The sequence below is a fragment of the Cicer arietinum genome, chromosome 3, assembly GCF_000331145.2.
Source record: "Cicer arietinum cultivar CDC Frontier isolate Library 1 chromosome 3, Cicar.CDCFrontier_v2.0, whole genome shotgun sequence".
NCBI classification, from domain to species: domain Eukaryota; kingdom Viridiplantae; phylum Streptophyta; class Magnoliopsida; order Fabales; family Fabaceae; genus Cicer; species Cicer arietinum.
In genome coordinates this window covers 52,142,067-52,164,244 of record NC_021162.2, presented here as the reverse complement: position 1 = coordinate 52,164,244, position 22,178 = coordinate 52,142,067, and the positions used below count along the sequence as shown (strand labels likewise).

Below are 22,178 nucleotides of genomic sequence, written 5' to 3'. Positions count from 1 at the left end.
TAATTTTTTTATTTTAAATTATTTTTTTTAAGTCAACTTATTTTTTTAATATCAATAAAATAAAATTTATAAAATTTAATATATATATATATATATATATATATATATATAAACTAATATAATAATTTATTTATTAAAATCGTTGTTTCCGTGCGACGCACGGGTTACGAACTAGTTCTTCTTTAGAAGCGGAATACCGCGCTTTGGCACACACCACTTGTGAAATTCAATGGCTCTTATATATTCTTAAAGACCTTCATATTCATGTTAAATTCCATGTGCAAATTGTGTAATACAAATTACTCAAAACCCCATTTTTTATGAGCGCACAAAACACATCGAACTCGACTGTCATTTGGTTCGTGAGAAAATTCAAAATGGCATAATTCATCTTATGTTTGTTCCTTCTACTATCCAACTTGCAGATATACATACAAAGTCGATGTCTCCCCCTTCCTTTCATTTTATTGGTTCCAAGCTCAATCTTGTCGACATATACAGTTCGAGCTTGAGGGGACCGATAATATTATTTAATTTTATATTTCATAAGATATCTTTATTGTTTGATATTATTGTTATTAGTTAGCTTTAATTATTAGACTTTAGTTGTTTTGTATTAGTTAGCTTGTTAACTAATAAGTCCATATACCAGTAAATTTTATTTACTCGTATAAATACTTAATCTTTAACTATTTTATCAATTAATAAATCATGAGGAAATTTTAGTAAATATATCTTATTTGAAGTGAATATCGAGACCTTTCTTCCAACTCTCAAGTGTACTCATCTACATGTGGCATGATGATGTGTACTTGTGAGTACTATGGTTAGACTGTTTCCCTCCACTGGATATGCAATTTGTTGGGCGCATAAGCCACCAGTTACTGTGATCCAAATAAATATACATCACAAAGTATAAAATGAATTGGTTGAATTAAGAAAACCTAAATTAGTTGGGTGTGGGAGATAGATAGAGAATGAGAGATGTGTTGTGGAAAAACACATTAGACACAGTTGTACATATAGCCAGAAAAATAGTTGTATTGCTTTAATGGAAGAGGTAGAGTCCATGGTTTTATCATACTTCTGGTTTTGATATATTTATTTTTATATTTGGGATTATAAAATTGAATTATCAATAGATATGACATTTAATAGAGGTAAAAATTTGTTATCTTTTTTTGTTTTTCTAGCCATAAATTACTTTGACTAAAATTATATGCATTTAATGCTTTTCCTTTTATTAATATTGCATCAGTGTTAAATATAAGAAAGTTTGTTTTAAAATTAAATTTGTTATAATTTAAATTGTTTTACTAGTTTATTTTTAAAAGAGAATTTGTTTATGTTTTTATGGTAATATTTGAAAAAGAACTTTACCTTATACTCTATATTTATACTGCTAACTCACATTTTATAGATCTACCTATATTTTATCCTTTTTTTTTAAAACAAAATATTTTTCTTGTATCCCACTAAATACAACTTGATGTGTTTCACAAAATTTGAATTTTGTGTGTTAAAATTTTTTTTAAGTATTTCGGAATATAAATGTATTTTAAAAAAAAAAATTAAGAACACAAATATGTTTTAAAAACTTCAAACTTTATGTACTTCAAATATTTTTTTAAATTTTCCAGAACAAAGTTAAAGTTACGCTTCTAAAATTTGAAATTTGTAAAAGTTCTCTAGAAAAAATTCTTTCACTTTTTATTTTTTGACAAGAGAAAATTCATTAAACAACTAAACCAGTGAAATAGAGAGTAAAATATAAAGGGAACATTTTTCATTCTAAATAGAGCTGGGAGAGTTCAAAGCAAACTTAATTAAGATGTATGTGGAAACATTTATAGTTTTTTTAACATGGAACAGTGAAATTAAAAACACTAATGCTACTAACACTCCTCAAATTGCTACTCATATTTCTCAAAATTATAAAAATAAAAAAAAAAAATGAAAATACCAAAAATGCCCTTTTATCAATGTTACACATTTATTAACTCATAACTCACATTCATCAACATTCAACCCATCTCATAACTCACATAAAAAAATCATCATAGCTCACTAACCATAACTCATAATCATTAAAAACTTACATCACTCACTCATATCCTACAACACACTAATTTGATCATCACATTGTGGTTAAATCTACATAAAAATGTATGTTTGTTGGTCTGTATTTGATTTCGTATTTTTTTCTTTCTAAATCTGGGGATTTTACGTGAACTCAGTTCACGTACGTTCTGGTGTTACGTTAACTGAATTCACGTATGGTTTAAAAAAATAAAAAATTTCAGAAACTACGCAATATGAATTAACGTAAACGTACGGGAACTCAGATTGTGTGATCAATGGAGTTTGACAATTCAACCCAACTCAATATGTACGCAATATCAATTCACCAAAACGTACGTGAACTCAGATTGCATAATCAATGAAGTTTGAAAATATAAGTCATATACGTGAACATCAATTTGCGTATGTTTACGTGAATTGAGTTCACGTACGGTTATTGGATTTCAGATTGCGTAACGATACGTGAACTCAGTTCACGTAAACATACGTAAATTGAAGTTCACGTACATGTTAAACAAAATATTGAAAATTTTGTTTTCCTTTGTTCTGGATGCAGATAAATGGACCAAGGGGGAGACAATAGTGATGAAATGTATGAAGGTTTGGAACCTGATTTTGAGGATATGGATGACGGTTTGGAACGTGATTTCGATGAAATGTATGATGATTTGGATGCAATAAATGATGCTATAAACAAGGGAGGTGAAGTTGTTATGGTTGATTTGACTGGTGTGTTTAGCACTGGCATGATGTTTGATACGCGAGATGATTTATTAAAATGGGCTAGAAATGTTGGAAGGGAAAATGGAATTGTCGTTTTTATTTTTAGATCTGAAACTACAACAGCACAACCAAGAATAAAGACAAAATTAATTCTTGGTTGTGAAAGAATCGGTAAATATAGACCTTAAAAGAATCTTAAACCTACGAGGAGTACTTCGAGTAGAAAATGTGAATGTCCATTTAGATTGAGAAGTACACCATGAAATGTTGGTGAGGGATGGTATCTGCATGTAATATGTGGTGTTCATAACCACGAATTGGCCAAAAAAACTGACTGGTCATGCTTTCTTAGGCCGATTGTCTCAGGAAGAGAAAGTTGTACTTGGTGATATGACGAAAAATATGATCAAACCAAGAAACATATTGATGACAATAAAGGATCATAATGTTACAAGTTGGACGACAATAAAACAAGTTTACAATGCACGTCAAGCATATCGTTCATCACTTAGAGGCAATAGAACAGAAATGCAACATCTTTTGACATTGATGAAACGCGACAAATACATCTATCGATATAGGAAGGTAGATGGTTCAAATGAGTTGAGGAATATCTTTTGGACTCATCTAGACGCTATCACTCTTGTAAATAATTTTCACATAATATTGATTTTGGATAGCACATACAAGACATGTAGGTATCGAATGCCATTATTTGAAATTATCGGTGTTACATCTACTAAAATGACATTTTGTGTGGGATTTGTGTATCTACATTCTGAGCGTGCTGATAATTTTACATGGGCACTACAAATGTTGAAAGAACAAATTACATGTGGTGAAGTTGAAGTAATTGTTACTGATAGAGATCTTGCTTTGATGAACGCAGTTGAATATGTTTTTCCAAAGGCAGTCAATTTTTTATGCATGTTTCATGAATGCAAAAATGTCAAAGCGAAGTGCAAGATGACTGTATTCCCAAAAGAGAAGCAGGTGCAAATAATTGAGGCATGGGAGGCTCTTGTTTACAGTTATGATGAGATTCAGTACTACATGAATTTGGCTAACTTTGAAGAAATTTGTAGTAGCTCTTCTATCTTTAATGATTATGTACATGACAAGTGGTTAATTCCTCACAAGGAAAGATTTGTTGAGGCGTTGACAAATAGAGTTATGCATTTTGGGAACAGTACAACACAAAGGGCTTGTTCAAAAAGCGCTGTAATAGGCTTTTAAAAAATAAAATAAGGAGATCTTTTACAGCGCTCTTTCAAAGAGCGCTGTAATAGGCTTTTAAAAAATAAAATAAGGAGGTTTTTTACAGCGCTCTTTCAAAAAGCGATTAATAGGCTTTTAAAACATAAGTTAATGAGGTCTTTTACAGCACTTTTGTCAATAAGCGCTATAAAAGCCTTTAAAAAAATAAGGAGTTCACAAAACTTTGTTTTATACTAAGTTAAATAAGTCTTTTAAAGCGCTTGTTAAAAAAGTGCTGTAATAAGCTTTTAAAAGTAAAATAAGGAGGTCTTTTACAGCGCTTTTGTCAATAAGCGCTATTGAATTCACCTTTTACAACATTTTTTAGAAAAAGCGCTGTAATAGGTGCATAATAATGCATCTATTGAATGCACCTTTTACAGGGCTTTTTTTAAAAAGTGCTGTAAAACGAATATAACAAGCGCGCAATATATCTAACTATTTTATAGCGCTTTTTTATATTAAAAAGCGTTGTTGTATCTTTTTACAGCGTTGTATGCTATAACGCTTATTTTTTGAAAAAACGATGTAAATGGCTTAAAAGAAGCGTTGTAAAATAGGTTTTTCGCGTAGTGGTTGTAATGAATAAGTTATAATGAATATTCCAAAAATATAGATATATCAAAAGTACGCAAAATATATCATATTCGAAAAGTAATACCAAAATATTACATATCTAAAAGTACCCAAACATTACATATCCATTCCAAAAGTACCATGTTCCAAAATATTATAAATAAATCCTAAGTCCCTCTATTTCTTCTACGATATGGTACTATGTTCGTCCAATCTCTACCACGACTCCTCTGACTTCGCAACATCAAAATTAACTCATTAACGAGTGGCATGCCATTAGGTAATATCAATTGCCGACCAATAACCTCTTCAGCAATTTGTATTACTCGACGCTGCAATAAAAAATAAAATAAACATTAATAGTAAAAATAATATAAGTATCAATAGTTTAAATAATATAAATATCAATAGTTTAAATAAATTAAATATGAATAGTTAAAAAAAATTAATATATCGTTATTTCAACTGTGTCATATGCGGGATCACCGCCATCAGCTGCATGAGTGGCATCATCATCTGCATGATCAGTAGGTTCTGCATCAGCTTCATGGACTGGTTCTCTACGAATGATGTATGGATGAGAAATTCTGTGAAACCAGTCCATGTAATCATTCGAGCAGACTACATGTCCCTGCACAACTGCGCCAATATCCACTACATGCAAAACATATTGTGTAAACATAATGTCCATTTCATCTGGAGTGGTCGTCTGACCCACTACCTCTATTGGTGTCACGATGCCAACTCTCTACGAATGCAGAAATGATCCCTTTGTCGATCATTTTGTAGCTGCATTTTAGTAACGAATACAATCCCGAGCTTTTAACCAGTTGTTCAACATCTTCGTGTTCAATAATAGCTTCTTTTAATTTTTTCCCATTGCTAAACACCCTTAATTCTCCGCGATCCTGAAATTAATTAAGTGAAAAATAAAAGTTAAAAATAAAAGTTAAAAAATATAATTTAACTTAATTTGATTGAGAAAATTACCATGTCATCCCAGAGTCCAGTCGCAACATGATCGTTGAATGTCCTAAGGACAGAAATATCAACCGGACCACCAGGATATCCAACATTCTGTGGAGGTTCATCTATATCAGCTGGTTGGGCTTCGGGTTGAGATTATTCTTGTTGCCGTTGTACACGTCGTCGTTGTGCCCTTGCAGAAGCAGTTGGCCAAACACGATGACCCTCCGCATTAGACTCCGCATTAGAAGTTCCCTCGTTAAGTATAACACGACCATCTCTATCGGTAAACATAGTACCCACCATATCTGCAAAACAAAAATCATAAAAAAAAATGTAAACAATATGCCTACATGAACTCAGTTCACGTACGTGAACTTAATGCCAAGAACTTACGTGAATTGAGTTCACGAGCACGTACGTGAACTGAATTTACATACATGTACGTGAACTCAGTTCACGTACGCAAACTCATTTTCAAAACCCAGAAACGTACGTGAACTGAGTTCACGTACATGAATCTATTTTGAAAACCCAACAACGTACGTGAAATCAGATCACGTAAATGTACGTAAATTCAGTTCACGTACACGTTACGTGAACTCAGTTCACGTACACGTTACGTGAACTCAGTTCACGTACGTTGTTGGGTTTGGAAAACAGATTCGCGGAGTTCACGTAGGTTTTTGGGTTTTTGAAAATGAGTTTGCGTACGTGAACTGAGTTCACGTACGTTTCTGGGTTTAGGGTAGCGAAGGTTTTCTTCATCCTCAAAAAGGAAACTATTTCCTTCAATTTTCAGGCATTGCATTCATAAACAGATAAAACAAAACAACATAACACAAACAAACACAGCAAAAACAAATGTTGATTATAACTTACTTGATTCACAACAATGATGGTAACTTGGTTGATGATGATTGATGAAGATGGTTGAAGAATATGATGATTGACGATGAATATGAAGAAGATGAACAATGTGTTGAATATAGAATGAAGAGGAAGAAAATGAGTTATGAAGAAGATGGAATAAAGAAAACGAGTTATGAAGAAGATGAGAAGATGAGTTATGAAACAGATGAGTTGTGAAGAAGATGAAATAGAGGGAAAGGTAATTTGGACATTTTGATTTTATTAAATATTTGAGGGGTGTGGGTAGTAATTTAGGGGGGTGTAAGTAGTAATTTAGGGGGGTGTTGGTAGCAATATTGAATTAAACAATGAAGCTAATAACTTGCACTTGTAGTCGTTTTAACATGAAATGGTGAAATTAGAAAACGAACCTAATAGTTTGTGAAATTAGGACTTGTTTGACTGTATTTTACTTTTTAGTTTTTGAAAACTATTTTATAAATAAATTTTAGAAAATTATTTTTAAAAATAAAATTTTAAAAAAAATCTGTTTGGCAACTCCAATTTTTAAAACAGTTTTTGACTAGAGAGTTAAAAAAAATTGAAAAATGAAAAGTAAAACACCATTTATCTCTTTTGCTTTTTTAATTTTAAAAAATATAATATTAAAAATAATTTTACATAACAGTTTTTAAAAATAAGTAATTTAAACAAGTTTTTTAGTTTTTAAATTTTATAGTGGACGACAATAATTAAGCCACAATTAGAGTTAAATTACTTTTCTTATATTCATATTCTATTTCAAAAAATTGAAACAAATATAACAAGAATCTTTTTCTAATCAAATTGGGAACCGTATATATAAAATATAAAAATAAAATCCATAAGTAATTTTTTAAGTCAGCAAAGGGTCCGTTTGTTATTATACAAAAAAAATGGTTTTTTGTGCTTTTAGTCATTAATAAATTATAAATTATTTTTGAAAAAAAATTTTAAAAAAATAGAAATTGTTTTGTGTTTGTCTACGCATAATTGGTTAAAAAAATAGAAGTAGATTAAAATTTGAAGTTAAAAAAATAAACATACAAGATAATTGGTTAAAATAATCAAATCAATTAAAAAAACCCATAAAATTTCTTTTCTTTTGGTAGATGTGTTTCATATTAGCATTTAACATTTTTCTTAATTTAATTTAACTATAAATATAAAATTAGTTATAAGTTAATTACTCTAATTAAGTGTTAGTTATAAAATAGTTATTCTAATTTGAATATATATATATATTTTATTATGTGTATTATTGTAATCATCGTTTTTATTTAATTAGTACAAAATTTATTTTTATTTTTTAAAAAATTTAATATTAATATTTTTTATATTTATTAAAAAAATTATTAAAAATAAATATTAATTGATAGACTAAATTAAAAACAACTTAAATTCAACCTCATTGAAACAAGAGCATATCTACAAACAAACTCACAACAAAGTTAATAATAACGTCATTGAACAAACAATTTAATATACTAACAAATCTATTACAAATAGTGTCCTGAACATGATTAAACAATATGAATTAAAAATACTGTTAGAAATATTCTGATTATTCCATTCCCTCATCTTAATTTCTATTCCTGACATAATATTTTATTGGTTTATTTGTCTTCTCTTTATTCGTAAACTCTATTTTAGTTCAAACCATATTCTTGTTTATTTTTCTTATAAACAAAAACTAATAACATTGTCATTTGACTCTTTTATGAAACCTTTTTGTTTTATTTAATAAATGATTTATTTATGATAGAAATTATCGCCTTGTACTTCTTTCTGTTTTTGGTGAGATATATTTGTTGAATCTTTTTCATCAAGACATGGTTGATAATTAAGCAGCTAGAACATTAGTACAAGCTCTAATTAGAAGGAAAAAAAAACTCAAATAAAAATTTGAAAGGATTAATTTACTGATTCTGTTAGGAACTTATTAGGGATTAATGTTAAAAGTTTTAAATCTCAAAAACTCAACATTGTCACTACTAAAATGGTCAAATAAAAAAATGTTTCAAATACTAAGAGGAAACAGAAGAAAAATTGAAAGAAAAAAAAAACACAAATTTTTTTAAAAAATTACATCAATAATAAAATTTCTTTTAAGATGTTATCTAAATTTTGGGTTGGGGTGTATTTTATGAGTAAAATTATTTTTAAGAGTACAATTGTACTAATTGTGATTGTCTAAATATACATTTAGGTTTAATATTGAAAGGTGACATGTTATTTGTACAAAATTTTTTATTATATGAATTAACTTAACTGAATGATATCCATAATGTAGATTGATATATGTAAAATGTATTATATAAATTGATGTGTATAAAAACTAAAATTTATCAATTTTTAATTATTAAAATTACACTTTTTTTACTATGACTTAATTTTAAAGATTAGAACATACTCTATAACATATAACAATTGATTTTTCATACTATTCCATTTTCAATTCTCAAGTTCTCACCTTGAGTATGATAACAAGTCTCATTTGTTCCATTTTTAAAAAATGTTAATCGAAAAATATTTTCAATGGATAAGTCTCATTTGTTTAGTATAAATAGATAGATGTTAAATAGAATTTTAAATAGGTTAATTATGTTGTAACAAATTTAATAAAAACCTAGCTTGTATATTCTAGTATATACCGGTAAAAATAGGATAACTTTATAATTTACTTATAATTGATATCAATTAATTGTGATCATCAAACATGTATTAAAAATTAGTTGTTATCTAATTTATAGTAACAAAGTCTATCATATTTTTTGTTTATAAACTTCATCCTTTTTTTAAGTAAGAGAAATTATATAGTATATATGTCAATTCAACATATAATATGATACACTTGATCTTTAATTTAATATATAGATAAATATTTTTGGAAAAAAAAAAACTATTTTTGATTTAAAAAATTACAATAACTAAATATCATTTATCAAAGATATTTACAGAATAAAATTTAATTATTTTTAATGTTTATTATAATAATTAATATTGAATAATTTTTAAGATAAAATATAAAAAAAATGGTATACTGCTTATAAATAATGAAATGACATTTCTCTTATGAAATTGTTTTTTTTTCAATTACAAAATTTTTTATTTTTAAATACAAAAGTTGATAAATAACTCTTTAATCATAAAAATGATGTTGATTTATTAATTTAAAAAATAAATATATTAAATATAAAAATTGACAAATAACTCTTTAATTCATAAAAATCATCGTTAATTTATTAGTTTAAAAAATAAATATATCAAAAAATTTCAATTTATGAATGTACTTTAAAAACTTTGTTTTAATAATAGTTGCAAATTTGATCGTAAGAACATATTAACACAGAAATTTATTCAACTTTTTTTAATAAATAATAAAATGTTTGTTTTTTCAAAAATTGAAAACTTTCAAAATAATTAATGTATCCAATTGAAACCAATTAATTCAACAAATCAATTTATTTTCATATATAAAAAACAAATCTATTTATTTTTCATAAAAATAAAATAAAAATCAATATAAAGTTCAAAATTTATTATTTGTGAGATTTAATCTTTGTATTTATTTTATTTATCTTCTCGCGTCCAATCCGACATTCCTATTGTGCTTACACAAGAATTATTCAAAAACATATATTGATATTCAAACATCATCGACTAAAACTATTCGTCAGATAATGTAAGATAATTTTAAAAAGACTAAAAGAATATAATTTTTTTGATAGACACCCCACAAAAATTAAAAAGTTTAGACTATAAACTTAATTCACTCATTAAAATACTAAATGATACCCAAATTTTCATTAATAACGGATTTAGTGACAAATTTCAACTGGTTTCATTTTTCTTAAGAACTTTTTGTTTTTTCAAACGCTCATTCGTAGACTTTTGCTTGCTTGGTGCCTTCAGTAAAATTATGATATAGAAGATGCAAACATATTTATTTAGGGTACAAATCTCACTATACAATTGAAAACATGGCAATTGGAATTGTCATATTCATAACACTTTTTTACTGTATATGTGGATGTGGATATAGATGCATATCATTTATCATAATATATGCAGCCAGCAAAACTGCAACCGAATACATAAAAGTCACAGGTTACACACAATATTCCTCAGGCATGAGAAATTGAGGTGCAAAGCACTCAAAACTCCCTCTCTGGGAACATGATAGGAGCTACAAGAGACCATAAGTATAGCAGGGCAGTTGCCCAGCAAGTGACAATCCGAACCCAAACTGAAGGCCACCCCACGTCAACCAACTTACCACTCTCTCCAACAGAGGTAGACCAACCTGTCAGAAGCATTGCAGAATACATGCTAGCAAGAGAGAAAATCAAGTGGAAGAAGGCATATGAATATGTAACTGGCTTTGCTTTCTCATTACTTTCTTCCTCCTTAACATCCAAAGGAAGCAAAGGCTTCCCTGCAGAACAGACAGAAATAGCAGATTGTCAGTATGAGCATGTAGCAAATTAAGGTAAATTATTATTAATCAAATAACATGATAGTTCATTATTTTCCTTCATAGCACTGAATCACACTCCGCATTGCAAGTTCAGATATTGGATGGCTGCTAGACTCATGAATTTAGCATATCTCGACAAAATAAATAAATATTGGGTTTTGATAATTTACCGGCACGAGGAGAGCTTGGTGGAGAAAGCACTGTGGCGGAAGATCCAGCACGCACAGCAGAATACACAACTGATAGAACTGTTGTGACTAATCCCAAAGTAAGAGTGCCAGTGGAAACAGCTTTTGAGTGTTTGTGAAGACCATTGCACTCGTAATCTCTGGGTTCACTAGCCAGTGCACTATAGCACAGATAAGTGCAATATAATGATATTACCGAAGCAGGCAAAACACTTCCATTAACCTGTAAACGAGAACGGGTCCAACGGGTCAGGAATATAGTGTACCAAATAAAAGCAATTCCTAACTGAACAAAATAAGGTCAAGAAATTGATACTTCATGCCATGCTTAGAAAAATTTAGTTATAAATAAACTTCTATATATTTTGTAAGCAGAAAAGAATGATACAATATATTTCGAAAGGCCATATTTAACAAGTTCACATTCCAGGAGAAACAAAAACTAAGACAAAGCAGATAAGGAACTATATTTGATAACTTATAAAAACAGGTTATATATGAACATTCAGTCACATTTTCATCATGTGCTCAAGTAAATACAAATGGAAAATATATCATTTACAACTTCCAAGCAATGAAGATTCAATTTCATATGATAGACAACATTGGTGAAATTCTACATACAAAAAACAAGGAAATCAAATTATTGCAGTAAGAAACAGTAAAATAAATAAATGAACTTACTGAAGGATGCAAAGCTACTATGGCAAAAATAAATGCAAGCATCAAGGTCATAGAAATAAAAAAGATATTGATTCCACAGTCTTGCCCAGATGGCGTGAAGAAGTGAAAGAGAACTCCCGAGAACACAAATGTGGCCACATAGCAAACAAGCGAAACAACAAATAAAGCAACATACCTGTATCAACAAAGAAACAATTAAATATTGAAATATCGTTAAAACCGATAATATCAAGTAAACGAAACTATGTTACAGGAATAAAATAATACAGAAAAGCCTAAAACTGACCAGAATTGTTCATCAAATCCAACCCATTTGTCATTCCATCCATGAACAAAATCCAACAAGAGCACAACTTGAACAAGAAGAAACATACCCGAACCAAACTTTGATATTGTTTCTGCAAATAAACAAAATTCATCATAATCATAAACTATAAAACAATTTACTTGTCAAATGCAAAGGAAAATCATGTCTACAGTATTTCTCTTTCAACTAACTTTTAAGCAGGAAAAAAAATTTGTATCTAAACAATTTACAAGCCCAGCAACACCTACTAAAAGACTGAATGACAAACTGTTTTGTAAGACAAGATTTGAAACAATTGCTAATCATATACTAGACATTTCAGGAAAACAACATAATGATAAAATGATATGTAAAACTGTACTTTAATCAAGAGAAGTTAACCCAAATTCAAAGCAATGTCTGACAAATAAGAGACATTACTTTAAAGAATCAAAGGTTTAACGAAAGAAAAAAAAAAGTATTCCAGCTGTAACATCCACCTTCTAATAACTTATGGCTCTCCAAAAAGTCCGCAAGATGTGCAATTCATGAATAAAGATTTTCGATGATGAAAAGCAATGGTAAGTGTTACATGGTTAATTAATACTCCCTTCAAAAAAACTAAATACTCTATCAATTCTTAATAAAATCATCAAATTAGATTCAACTCAATTGTAAGCCTGAGGCAGTCAGACTTCCACTTATCTATTCACAATCACATGTTCGAATGGAAGTCTAGAAGCATGAAGAAGACTTCTTATTAAAGGCTCCTATTTACATACAATAATACAACACCCTGAGAGCATCCTAATGTAGTCTAATAATATTGCACTTGCATAGTTTCTTACAGCACATTAAAATTCAACATGTGTGGCAGCCAACTAAAAGGAATCCATTAAAATAAGCAAACTGAAATGATATTCGAAAACATTCTCACCATAAAAGCTGATGATCTCGTTTGGAAGGAAGAACATAAAGATAACCATAAGGCACCAACAGATGATTTTCATCATCCAACCCCCATGGTGCAAGCCATCACGAGGATCCTTCTGAGTTTTGACACCAATCATTAGAGTAGCCAGAATAGTGAAAAATAGAAAATTTCCCAAGCTAACACGAAGAACTGCGTCAGTCTCAAACCACTCACGGCTCGGAGTTTGTTTGAAATGATTAATCCCTGCACCATTTCACAAATTCATTATCTTCATCCTCAAGTCCAAAATGAAGATATTATATCCTTATCTAAGAATTAAATTCATTAGACTAGATTAACTTGCATTGCATATTAAACATATCATTTAACTTGCAATAAAAAATCAGCTCAGGAAGGGAATTAAAAACTATCTACCTGTATTTTCCATATTAAAATAAGGTCTTGTTGGATTGACTTATTTGAGTCTATCTATTGAAAAAGCACTTGTGAGACTATTTGAAAGAGCTAATAGAAACAACTTATAACATGTCCATGTGCTAATTATATAGATTACTATTTCCATTAGCCATCTAGGATAGCTTTTGAAAACAGCTCACAGCTTTTATGAAAAGCTCCTCAAAAAAAAAAAAGCTTTTGTGAAAACAATTTAAATTATTTTATCTTTTGTTATAGAAATGACATACACAAGCACTTAAAACAAGAATTGCTTAAGTTGCTTATCCAAACAGGCTTGAAGGTATTCTAAATCAACAATTTTCCAAACAATTGGAATACCTAATTAAAAATAAAATAAAATAAAATAATAATAATAATAATAATAATAATAATAATAATAATAAACTCGCCTCTAGCATTAAACACTTACAAACATCTTGACAATTTTAAAGGGTGTAAATAGCAATCCTCCAATTCCAGAATAAAGCAGTTTATTTAAAACTTCAAAATTAGAAAGAATAAAAATATTGAATTAGGGTTTGAAGGAGGGAATAATTACAGGGGATAGACTCCATGAGAGGAGCAGCGACTTCGCGGAGGATCCAAGCAACGACGAGAGAGAGAGCGAAGAGACCGCAGTAAGCGATCCTGGCTGAACGACGGCTGATCCCCGAAACGACGGTCCTGCAAGCGTCGCATGCGCAGGCCGCGCAGCATGACGCAAGGCACGAAGCAGCCCACATCGATCGATCTTTTTGTTGTTCTTTTGTTTATGGGATCGAATTAGGGTTTCGAGATCGTGTTTGATTGGGGATTTAGAAGAGTGGAATTGGGGATTTTTGTTAGGAAGCAGAGGAAGACAGACGACGAGTGAGGAAAGAAGGGAAGAATATTATTAGGCTTTGTTTGGATTGATTTCGAGTCTTGACTTTTTCTCCCGTTTGGTACGCGTCGTTTTGGGTGAGTTGATATGACACCATAGTTAGTTTTACATTTATTAATTAATTGAGCAATATTTCAATAATGGGAATAAGATTTCTACATTACTTTAATTAAGAAATTTAACAAGAACAAAATTTTACTACTAAACTAACATCATAATTAATGTTATATTATTTATTAAGAAATTTAATTAAGTATAATGTAACTAAATTCAATAATATTTTTAATCTTATTAAAAAATTAATGTATTGTCAATGTCTTTCATAGAAACTTATTTTATATGAATAAAATAAAAATTGAACAATAATTTAAAAATGACATTGTTAAATAGAGTAAAAATAAATGAATTAACTTATATTTGAGACTACTAAATGCAAATATTTTTTGTTTATATTAATTGAGTAATATTTTAGAAATAATATTGTTAAATAGAGTGAAAATAATTAGATTAATTTAAATATTTTCAGACTACTAAATATAATTTTTAATATATATAGAAAAATAGATGTTTTATTTTTTCAGAAAGACAAAAATGTCCCCCATCAAAAATACAATAGCATAATATTACTATTATAGTATGCTATATTATTTGTCAAAAAACTGTCATGTTATTAAGATTATTATATTAGGTATTTACTACTATATTATTAGTACATAAGTTATGCAATAAAATAGAAGAAGCATCGTTCTTTCAAAATAAATTGGAAGAAACATCGTAGAGTTTTTTTCGCAGTTGAATGCCTGCATCCTAAGCTTAAAGCATTAAAACGAAAATGGCAAGCGGTGACTTTCTTCGCAACATGCAGACTCTCATCTATTTCCTTTCTCTCTCTTGCTTTTTTTTTCTCTAATATTTTTGTAAAGCATTAATGAGAGAGATAAAAGAGGTATAGAAGAATATTTATATCGTCTTCTCTTGTAACTCTCTCTTCAACTTCTTTCTTTGCTTACTCTATACATACAAACACAACCTTTGTGCAAATTGACACCAACTCCATATTCTTCAATGGTGATGATTGTGAAATCGTAGCTAATGGGTTGAGTTTGATAGGTTGTGAAAGAGATAATCAACCTAGTGCATAAAGCAATGCTAAGAATATCACAGAACAGTTACAACTAGCTTAAAGGAGATTGTAATGTAATTCCACTTTGTCCAAGACTGATGTCTACTTCAATTATATAGTCTTGTAGTAAAAGTGAAGAGCTCAAGTTTGATGACAGATGGATGGGAAGTTATACTGAACAGTCGTATGAGAGGGGAAGAGATGGTGGGGTGGAGTGCAGTTGGGTGGTCCATGTAGAAGGGGAAAGAAGGTGGATGGAGCATTTTCTTTTGTTTTAAATAAAAAGTTAAATAAAAAATAACGACTCATAATCTGAGTTTCATTTGAAAAAAATGCCAAATCATAATATAGTGCCAATCAGAGTTGCAAAATGGAACTTGTTTGCCGTAAAGTTACTGTTTCTACTAATTTTGCAGCGAGGAAATCTAAAAACAATAACATAATAAAAAACTATACTTACAAGTTACAAAGACCCAACATTTATTCAACGTTCACCTTATTGATATCAAAGATGTACAAAATAGCACCAACCAACAAGACTTTAAAATGCTTATAATTCCAAGCAGGCCTGTGCCTAATATACACCTATGAGGATCGGCCCCGCGTGCTAAAACAACCCAGTGATCTATTGTATATAATACCAGTATTTAACAACAGCGATGTGCATCTGATTTTAAAATGTGCCACTTAAAACCTGTGTCAGGGGTTGAAACAAAAATAAAAGGCATCAGAATCAGCAGGTGTTAAAAGTACTAAAGGAAAATCATAATGACAAAAAAAAAATTGCAATTATGCAGTCAGGAGCAATATCTAAAGGCCAATTAACTAAAAGAATGCAGACCCCATATGCACAAATCACAACACAGAAAAAAAAAACTGCTCATATCAAATTTGCCAAAACATACCAGTGCCATTAATAGTTATTTCACAAAGAAAGACCAGCAAAAAGCAACTCCAGCTCCTTCTCCTGAGACACGGTTCTCTGACAAATAACAGGGTAACAGTACAATACAATTAATCCCTTTTAGGAGGAAAGACATTATTTTGAAATTCTAATTAAAAGAATACAGATATATGGCAGAAGCACCTCATAGCTGATGGTTAGAAAATTAATAACCAACCTACCTGAACTGACATAAGTTGCAGAATTTTATTAAGAACCTTTAAACGATGTGCAACATAGGTGCTTTTTGCAGGCAGTTGATTCATTCTCATTATTTCTTCATGTACTACGGCCTGTTTTCTCTCACACCATACTGGTTTTTGTGGTTCAGACTGATAAGTAGCTCCATCATCCATCATTTGATCAAGGATGTTATTACAGTTTAAATGATCAAGGGAATCAACTTCGCCACTGCAGTAACCAAACATCAAAAGTAGATAAACCAAAATCAAGTTCTTGATTATACATTGAAAAACAAGTTGCATCCACCACACAACCAAACAAACATCCTCAAACCCCTTCCATACCCCATTTATTTACCAATAAATCATTATATAAGAGTTTACAGTATCTTAGAATGGAAGCTTACAGTTCAATATATATTCCAACAATTATTTTTGAAGTTATTCCATTGGCCAAAAGATGCTATTACTTTTTCATGAAAATATACGCAATTTGATACTAAATTGAGTGAGTCATGATCATGTTCAGTAAAATGATCGTGGAACCTAAGCTGATATGGTCATAAACTCATAGCTTTAGAAGATGTATATAGAGAAAACCCATGGTTGCAATAAACAGCTACAACCAGTTGACTTCCTAATTTCTTGTGGTTGGGGCCACTCAAAGTTCAGAATTTCAGTATCCTTGTCTACATTATACCATCTAATATCAAAATAGTCGCTTATGATTAAAAGAAATAGTATCACGTTCCAAGAATGCTTTAAAGAAATCAATGACACTTCATTATTTCTCATGACCAAGAATAGACTCGTCGGTTTAAAAAAACAAACTGTTTTAGCATAAAGTCATATGTCAATCCATGTTCCACTCTATGCCATGAGTGTCCTAACAATTTTATGCGGGAAAGGGAAGGACATTCAAGCACACATTTAACCATTTAACTTTGCAACAAAACCATGTAGCTAATTATTCTACAGACAGAACACATACACTACCTTGTTCCGATACCCTTTATATTCTACAGACACAGAACACAAACACATAACAATTGGAAAGCCAAAAGTAAAAGTGGCATACACTGTCAAACCCCAAAAAAATGAAGTCCTGAAAAAATAAAGAAATTTCGTCGGGGAAGGTAGATTCAGAAAATTAAGACTAAGGCACCTGAAACTACAAATCGAACTTAATCTGACCGGTTCTCCAGCCGTAATTACATAGGATCTAAACATACCTAAAATAGGTTACTCAAATACCACACATAAAAGCATTGGTGATGCACCTATGATAATAAAGGGTGTGCAGAAGGTATTTCTGTAACAGATATTGCTATGCTGAAACCAGGGGAGGAAAGGTGAGTGTAATATCCCCTAAATCTATTCCAAAACCGACATACTACAAAAGGCAATCATCAGCTGTATTTCTAGTAAACGTTCTTGCCACTACCCTTGCCAGACAATCCATCTAAAAGAACATTTAATATTTCATTCAAGAACAAAAAAGCCACTGCCCAATGGCTCCACTGAAACACAATTCAAACCTAAAAAATCCACCAAAATGATGAAATGCTTACAACTCAAATGACAACATGAGAAAATGAAATATCTATGTATGAGAATAAAGATGTCAAAATTACTTTGTTTACAAAACAGAAAGAAATGAGATTTTAAGGTTCTATGGTAAAAGGGGAAAGGAAACTTGACAAGAAATTCATTTTAAATTGGTTGGTAATTTGAGAGTCATGTGGGAGTAATGAACGCAAATAATTTAATCTTACCACACCAAATTTTGCTGGAGAATCTGGTAACCATGGAAGTTAATGTTATCAACTAATGAAAAGGCACAATTTGCTACATAGTTAGCATTCCTCAGACCCAAAAATAATATCAATCCACTAAATGTCTAAAAGTAAGTGTTGCTTCCAAAACTTCAATATTAGAAAAATCCAGAACAAATAACTGATCAAATAACATAGAATAGAACTATTATAGACATCAATTTCGCATAGCATCATAAAAAAGAACTTAGGGTTTGAAGGCTAATTTAATAAAACATTAAACTTGCTAAGTGCTATTACCCAGTTGAGGTTCCTTAGAAAATTGAATATACCACAGTTGAAACATTGAACCAAAAAGGATCATATAACAATACAAAATTTAGCAATGATTGAGAGCAATTTACCACGTCTCAGCGTAAAGATTTCAGAGCTCGTTTTGGTGAGTTGGGGAAAATGCGGCGAGGAGGATTCCTGATTAACTGTTCGAGGATTTTTTCGGATTGACACAACAAAAGATTGGGTGGAATGGAATCCAATTTCGTCCCTTTTTTATTACTCAAATTCTATTTGGTCCCTAAAATCTGAATTTATGGGAATCATTTTAGGGCCTTTTTTAAAGTGTTATGGTTTTTTGTTTTGAAATTCTATTTTCAAAATCAATTTTAACAAACTATTTCAATAAATAAATAAAATACTAATTAGTAAATCAATAAGAAGAGAATATGAAGAAATTTGTTTGGTAGAATTGTATTCAATATATATTTTAGAAACTTGTTTTTTAAATATATTTAGTTTTTTATAGTTAATAGTAGCTCTTAATCTTTACATACAATCCAAACAGTTAACTTTGTTTAAGCTTAATTTTTTTTCAATTATATAGTCTAATTAATATTATGCGTATTATTTCTAAAATACTGATTTTTTTTTCTCTTTGAATTTATTATAGAGAAAAACACATCAATTGTTAATAATGAAAATTTGATAAAATTAGTATTATTTATGTCATTTATAATTATTTTTTAATATGTATAAAATAAACAAAAACAATATTCATAGATGAAATATTAATTTTTATTTTAATCCTCTAATTTTAATCCTCTAATTTCTTAGCGAAGTGCAAATTGGAATTCTATACTTGTCTCTTTCATTTATAGTTGTTTCGAATCGGACTCATACCCAATTTGTAACAGTAATTAGTAATTAGGCCTCAGTGCGTGCACAAAAACGGCAGAACTCAAGATGCTTTGAACCATCGAACTCGTGTGAGACTTTGAATCCACATGCTATTCATCATAATTGTTGATTGCCTATCAGCCAGCTACTCGCATTTCACGTCAGATTCTCCGCATCATAATAGTCGTCGTCGCGTCACTAGCCCCGTGGAATCCCTATAAATTGGATATTGCACCCAAAAATAGGTAATATTCTAAAAATATAAATCTTTATATTTAACCGATCACTTTTGAGTATTGTCAAATCTAATTTGACCTAATTTATTTTCATCTATCTTAATTATTGATGATAAATCTTTTTAATACTCATTTGTAAATATTTCATACAAAATACTCTATTAGTATTTATTTATAGAATTACATTGATTCAATTCAAAAATAAATGTGAAAATTAAAAAACAAGTTATAATGATAGATATTTGTTGAATGTGACCATAAAACTCTTTTAAATGAAAAATAGAAGTACAATCATTTAAGTATTTTCTTTGTGAACAACAATAATTTAAATGTAAAGAATGCATAATATTGAATTAAAATATATTACTGAAAGTAATAGCGTGACACCAGCTAAAGCTTGAATAGAATGACGATTTAAAATGCAAACATTAGTACGTAAATGTGTTTGTTTAGGAAATTTTTCAACTAAAGCATATAAGTAAAAACTAAAACATGTGGATAATGCCACAATCAATGAAACTAATGAAGACGTTTCTCATTTGAAGTTGCATAATATTACTTTAATGCCGTTAATGAAAATTCCGGTATTTCAGTGTCTTTTTAATTTTCTAGCATTTCAAAACTAAAACAATAAAATTGAAAAGCAAAACATCTTTAAGTTGTTGTGTTTTATTAGTTTTCAAAACAAACAAATGGAAAACAATTTTTAAAAACACCTTCAAAAAATTATATTATCAAACAAGTTTTTAAATTTCTAAATTTTAAAAATTAGAAAATAATTTTAGAAAAAGAATTAAACAAACCCTTAATTTTTGAACATAGAACAAGTCTTTTAGATACACTTTTAAAATAGACGCTACCTCCCTATGAAAAATACTTTTAATCTCAAGTCATATCAAAATATATGTCCAAATCCAACAAAAAAAAAAAAATTAGGACAATCAAAGAATAAATGTTGAATCGATTGTAACACCCTCCAACACACAAAAGATGTTGTTGATCTAACATTCCTCAATTACTCAAATTATGTTTTTTAGAAAGCCTATTGTTCAAGAGTTTCCACAAAGGAAAGAGAGACATTGAACCGAGCCACTTTATTGTAAATAGTATCATACAATGAGTCGTCCACCAAGGTTGATTTGTCTGCCAACAAGTGATAAGCCGCTTTGACCGAATAAGCATCTCAATGGTTATGTTTCCACATCCACTGATAAAAAACACTTCCCTACAAAGCAAAAATTTCCAACAGAGCTACCCCCACTTTCAAGCAAATAGGTTCCTTCTCCACTTTCAACCTAGCTCATCTACTCCCCATCCAAGATTACACATATTGGCTACCGATATTGATTTATCTTTTGCTAAAATAAACAACCTATTAAAACGCTCGCTCAAAGATCCACCCTACATCTAATTATCACACCAAAAATAAGTATGACACTCATCCCCCACCTTCCTTAACAAACTAGCATAAAATCACCCTGACTTTTCTACATTTGACACCCTCACACATTGAAGCTAAATCTTTCCACCACTTTGTGTTGTTTTCATAAGTTAATTTCATTTTCCTAAAAGATCAAAACTAAAATCCTTCATAAATGTGAACCCCCAACCCCCCTTTTTCACGTGGGGGCCAACCTTCTCCCATTTAACCCAACGAATTTTATAGGCTTCCTCCCCTCTCATAAAATAATTTTAAAAATAGATTCAATGTGAAAAATTGTACTTGACGGGTGTAATATTTTAAATTTTATAATCAACTATTTTATTAATTAAATAGAATTTTAAAGAATTATTTTTGTGTTAAAATTATTTTCGAATATGTGTTGATTAATTTATGATTAGTTCTCCTTATATGTATGAGTTTCTTATGGTTTAATAATCATATACATAGTCATTTTATTTATATTATATCTAGTCATCTGATTTATTATTAAAAATAATAATAATATTTTAGCAAGAGTATTTTAGAGAATAAGATTTTAAGTGAAGTTACGTGTAAATTTGCATTAAATATTTGTGGTGATATTTCTATGTGCGTTTGACTAAATGACAAATTAATGTGTGCATATAATTTTAATAATTTATGTATATTTTTTCTATTTTAATTATTTATTTTATAAATAATTGTCTTAATATATTGGTAATACAATGATTTTTTTATACTTTTATATATTTTCTAAGATACAGTGATTTGATACATATTTATTGTGATTTAGTAATTAATATAAAGTGTTGGTGTTATATTTATTATTTTGACCATTCTCTAAAAATTATAGTATTTTAATGTAAATATTTAAAAATAATAATAAAGTTTTAATAATTATGGTGATAATTATGAATACAATGGTTATATATATATAT

The 22,178-nt window shown here is 29.5% G+C and overlaps 2 protein-coding genes across 2 annotated transcripts; both read right to left on the bottom strand.

Moving 5' to 3' along the window:
* Positions 1–10,423: 10,423 nt before the first annotated feature.
* LOC101489045 (uncharacterized) lies at positions 10,424–14,469 on the bottom strand. Its single transcript, XM_004492241.4, has 6 exons — positions 14,062–14,469; positions 13,071–13,310; positions 12,134–12,245; positions 11,848–12,022; positions 11,146–11,386; positions 10,424–10,933 (listed from the first exon to the last, which is right to left on the bottom strand). Exons 1-6 carry the CDS (start codon positions 14,243–14,245, stop codon positions 10,653–10,655), a joined length of 1,233 nt encoding a protein of 410 aa, XP_004492298.1. The 5' UTR covers positions 14,246–14,469; the 3' UTR covers positions 10,424–10,652.
* Positions 14,470–15,928: 1,459 nt separating this feature from the next.
* Positions 15,929–18,999, bottom strand: LOC101489377 (uncharacterized). Its single transcript, XM_004492242.4, has 4 exons — positions 18,813–18,999; positions 16,634–16,862; positions 16,414–16,490; positions 15,929–16,202 (listed from the first exon to the last, which is right to left on the bottom strand). The coding sequence occupies exons 2-3, from the start codon at positions 16,808–16,810 to the stop codon at positions 16,434–16,436; spliced, it is 234 nt and encodes a 77-aa protein (XP_004492299.2). The 5' UTR covers positions 16,811–16,862; positions 18,813–18,999; the 3' UTR covers positions 15,929–16,202; positions 16,414–16,433.
* Positions 19,000–22,178: the final 3,179 nt, after the last annotated feature.

What these genes read in the sequence shown, in the direction of transcription:
- LOC101489045 (XM_004492241.4), bottom strand. Translation starts at nt 14,245, where the DNA reads ATGTGGGCTGCTTCGTGCCTTGCGTCATGCTGCGCGGCCTGCGCATGC. An exon ending in TCTCATGGAGTCTATCCCCT is followed by an intron (nt 13,311 to 14,061) that starts GTAATTATTCCC and finishes GAAATGGTGCAG; the next exon opens with GGATTAATCATTTCAAACAA. An exon ending in ACCAAGCTCTCCTCGTGCCG is followed by an intron (nt 10,934 to 11,145) that starts GTAAATTATCAA and finishes TCTGTTCTGCAG; the next exon opens with GGAAGCCTTTGCTTCCTTTG.
- LOC101489377 (XM_004492242.4), bottom strand. Translation starts at nt 16,810, where the DNA reads ATGATGGATGATGGAGCTACTTATCAGTCTGAACCACAAAAACCAGTA. An exon ending in TGCAACTTATGTCAGTTCAG is followed by an intron (nt 16,491 to 16,633) that starts GTAGGTTGGTTA and finishes GTTATTTGTCAG; the next exon opens with AGAACCGTGTCTCAGGAGAA.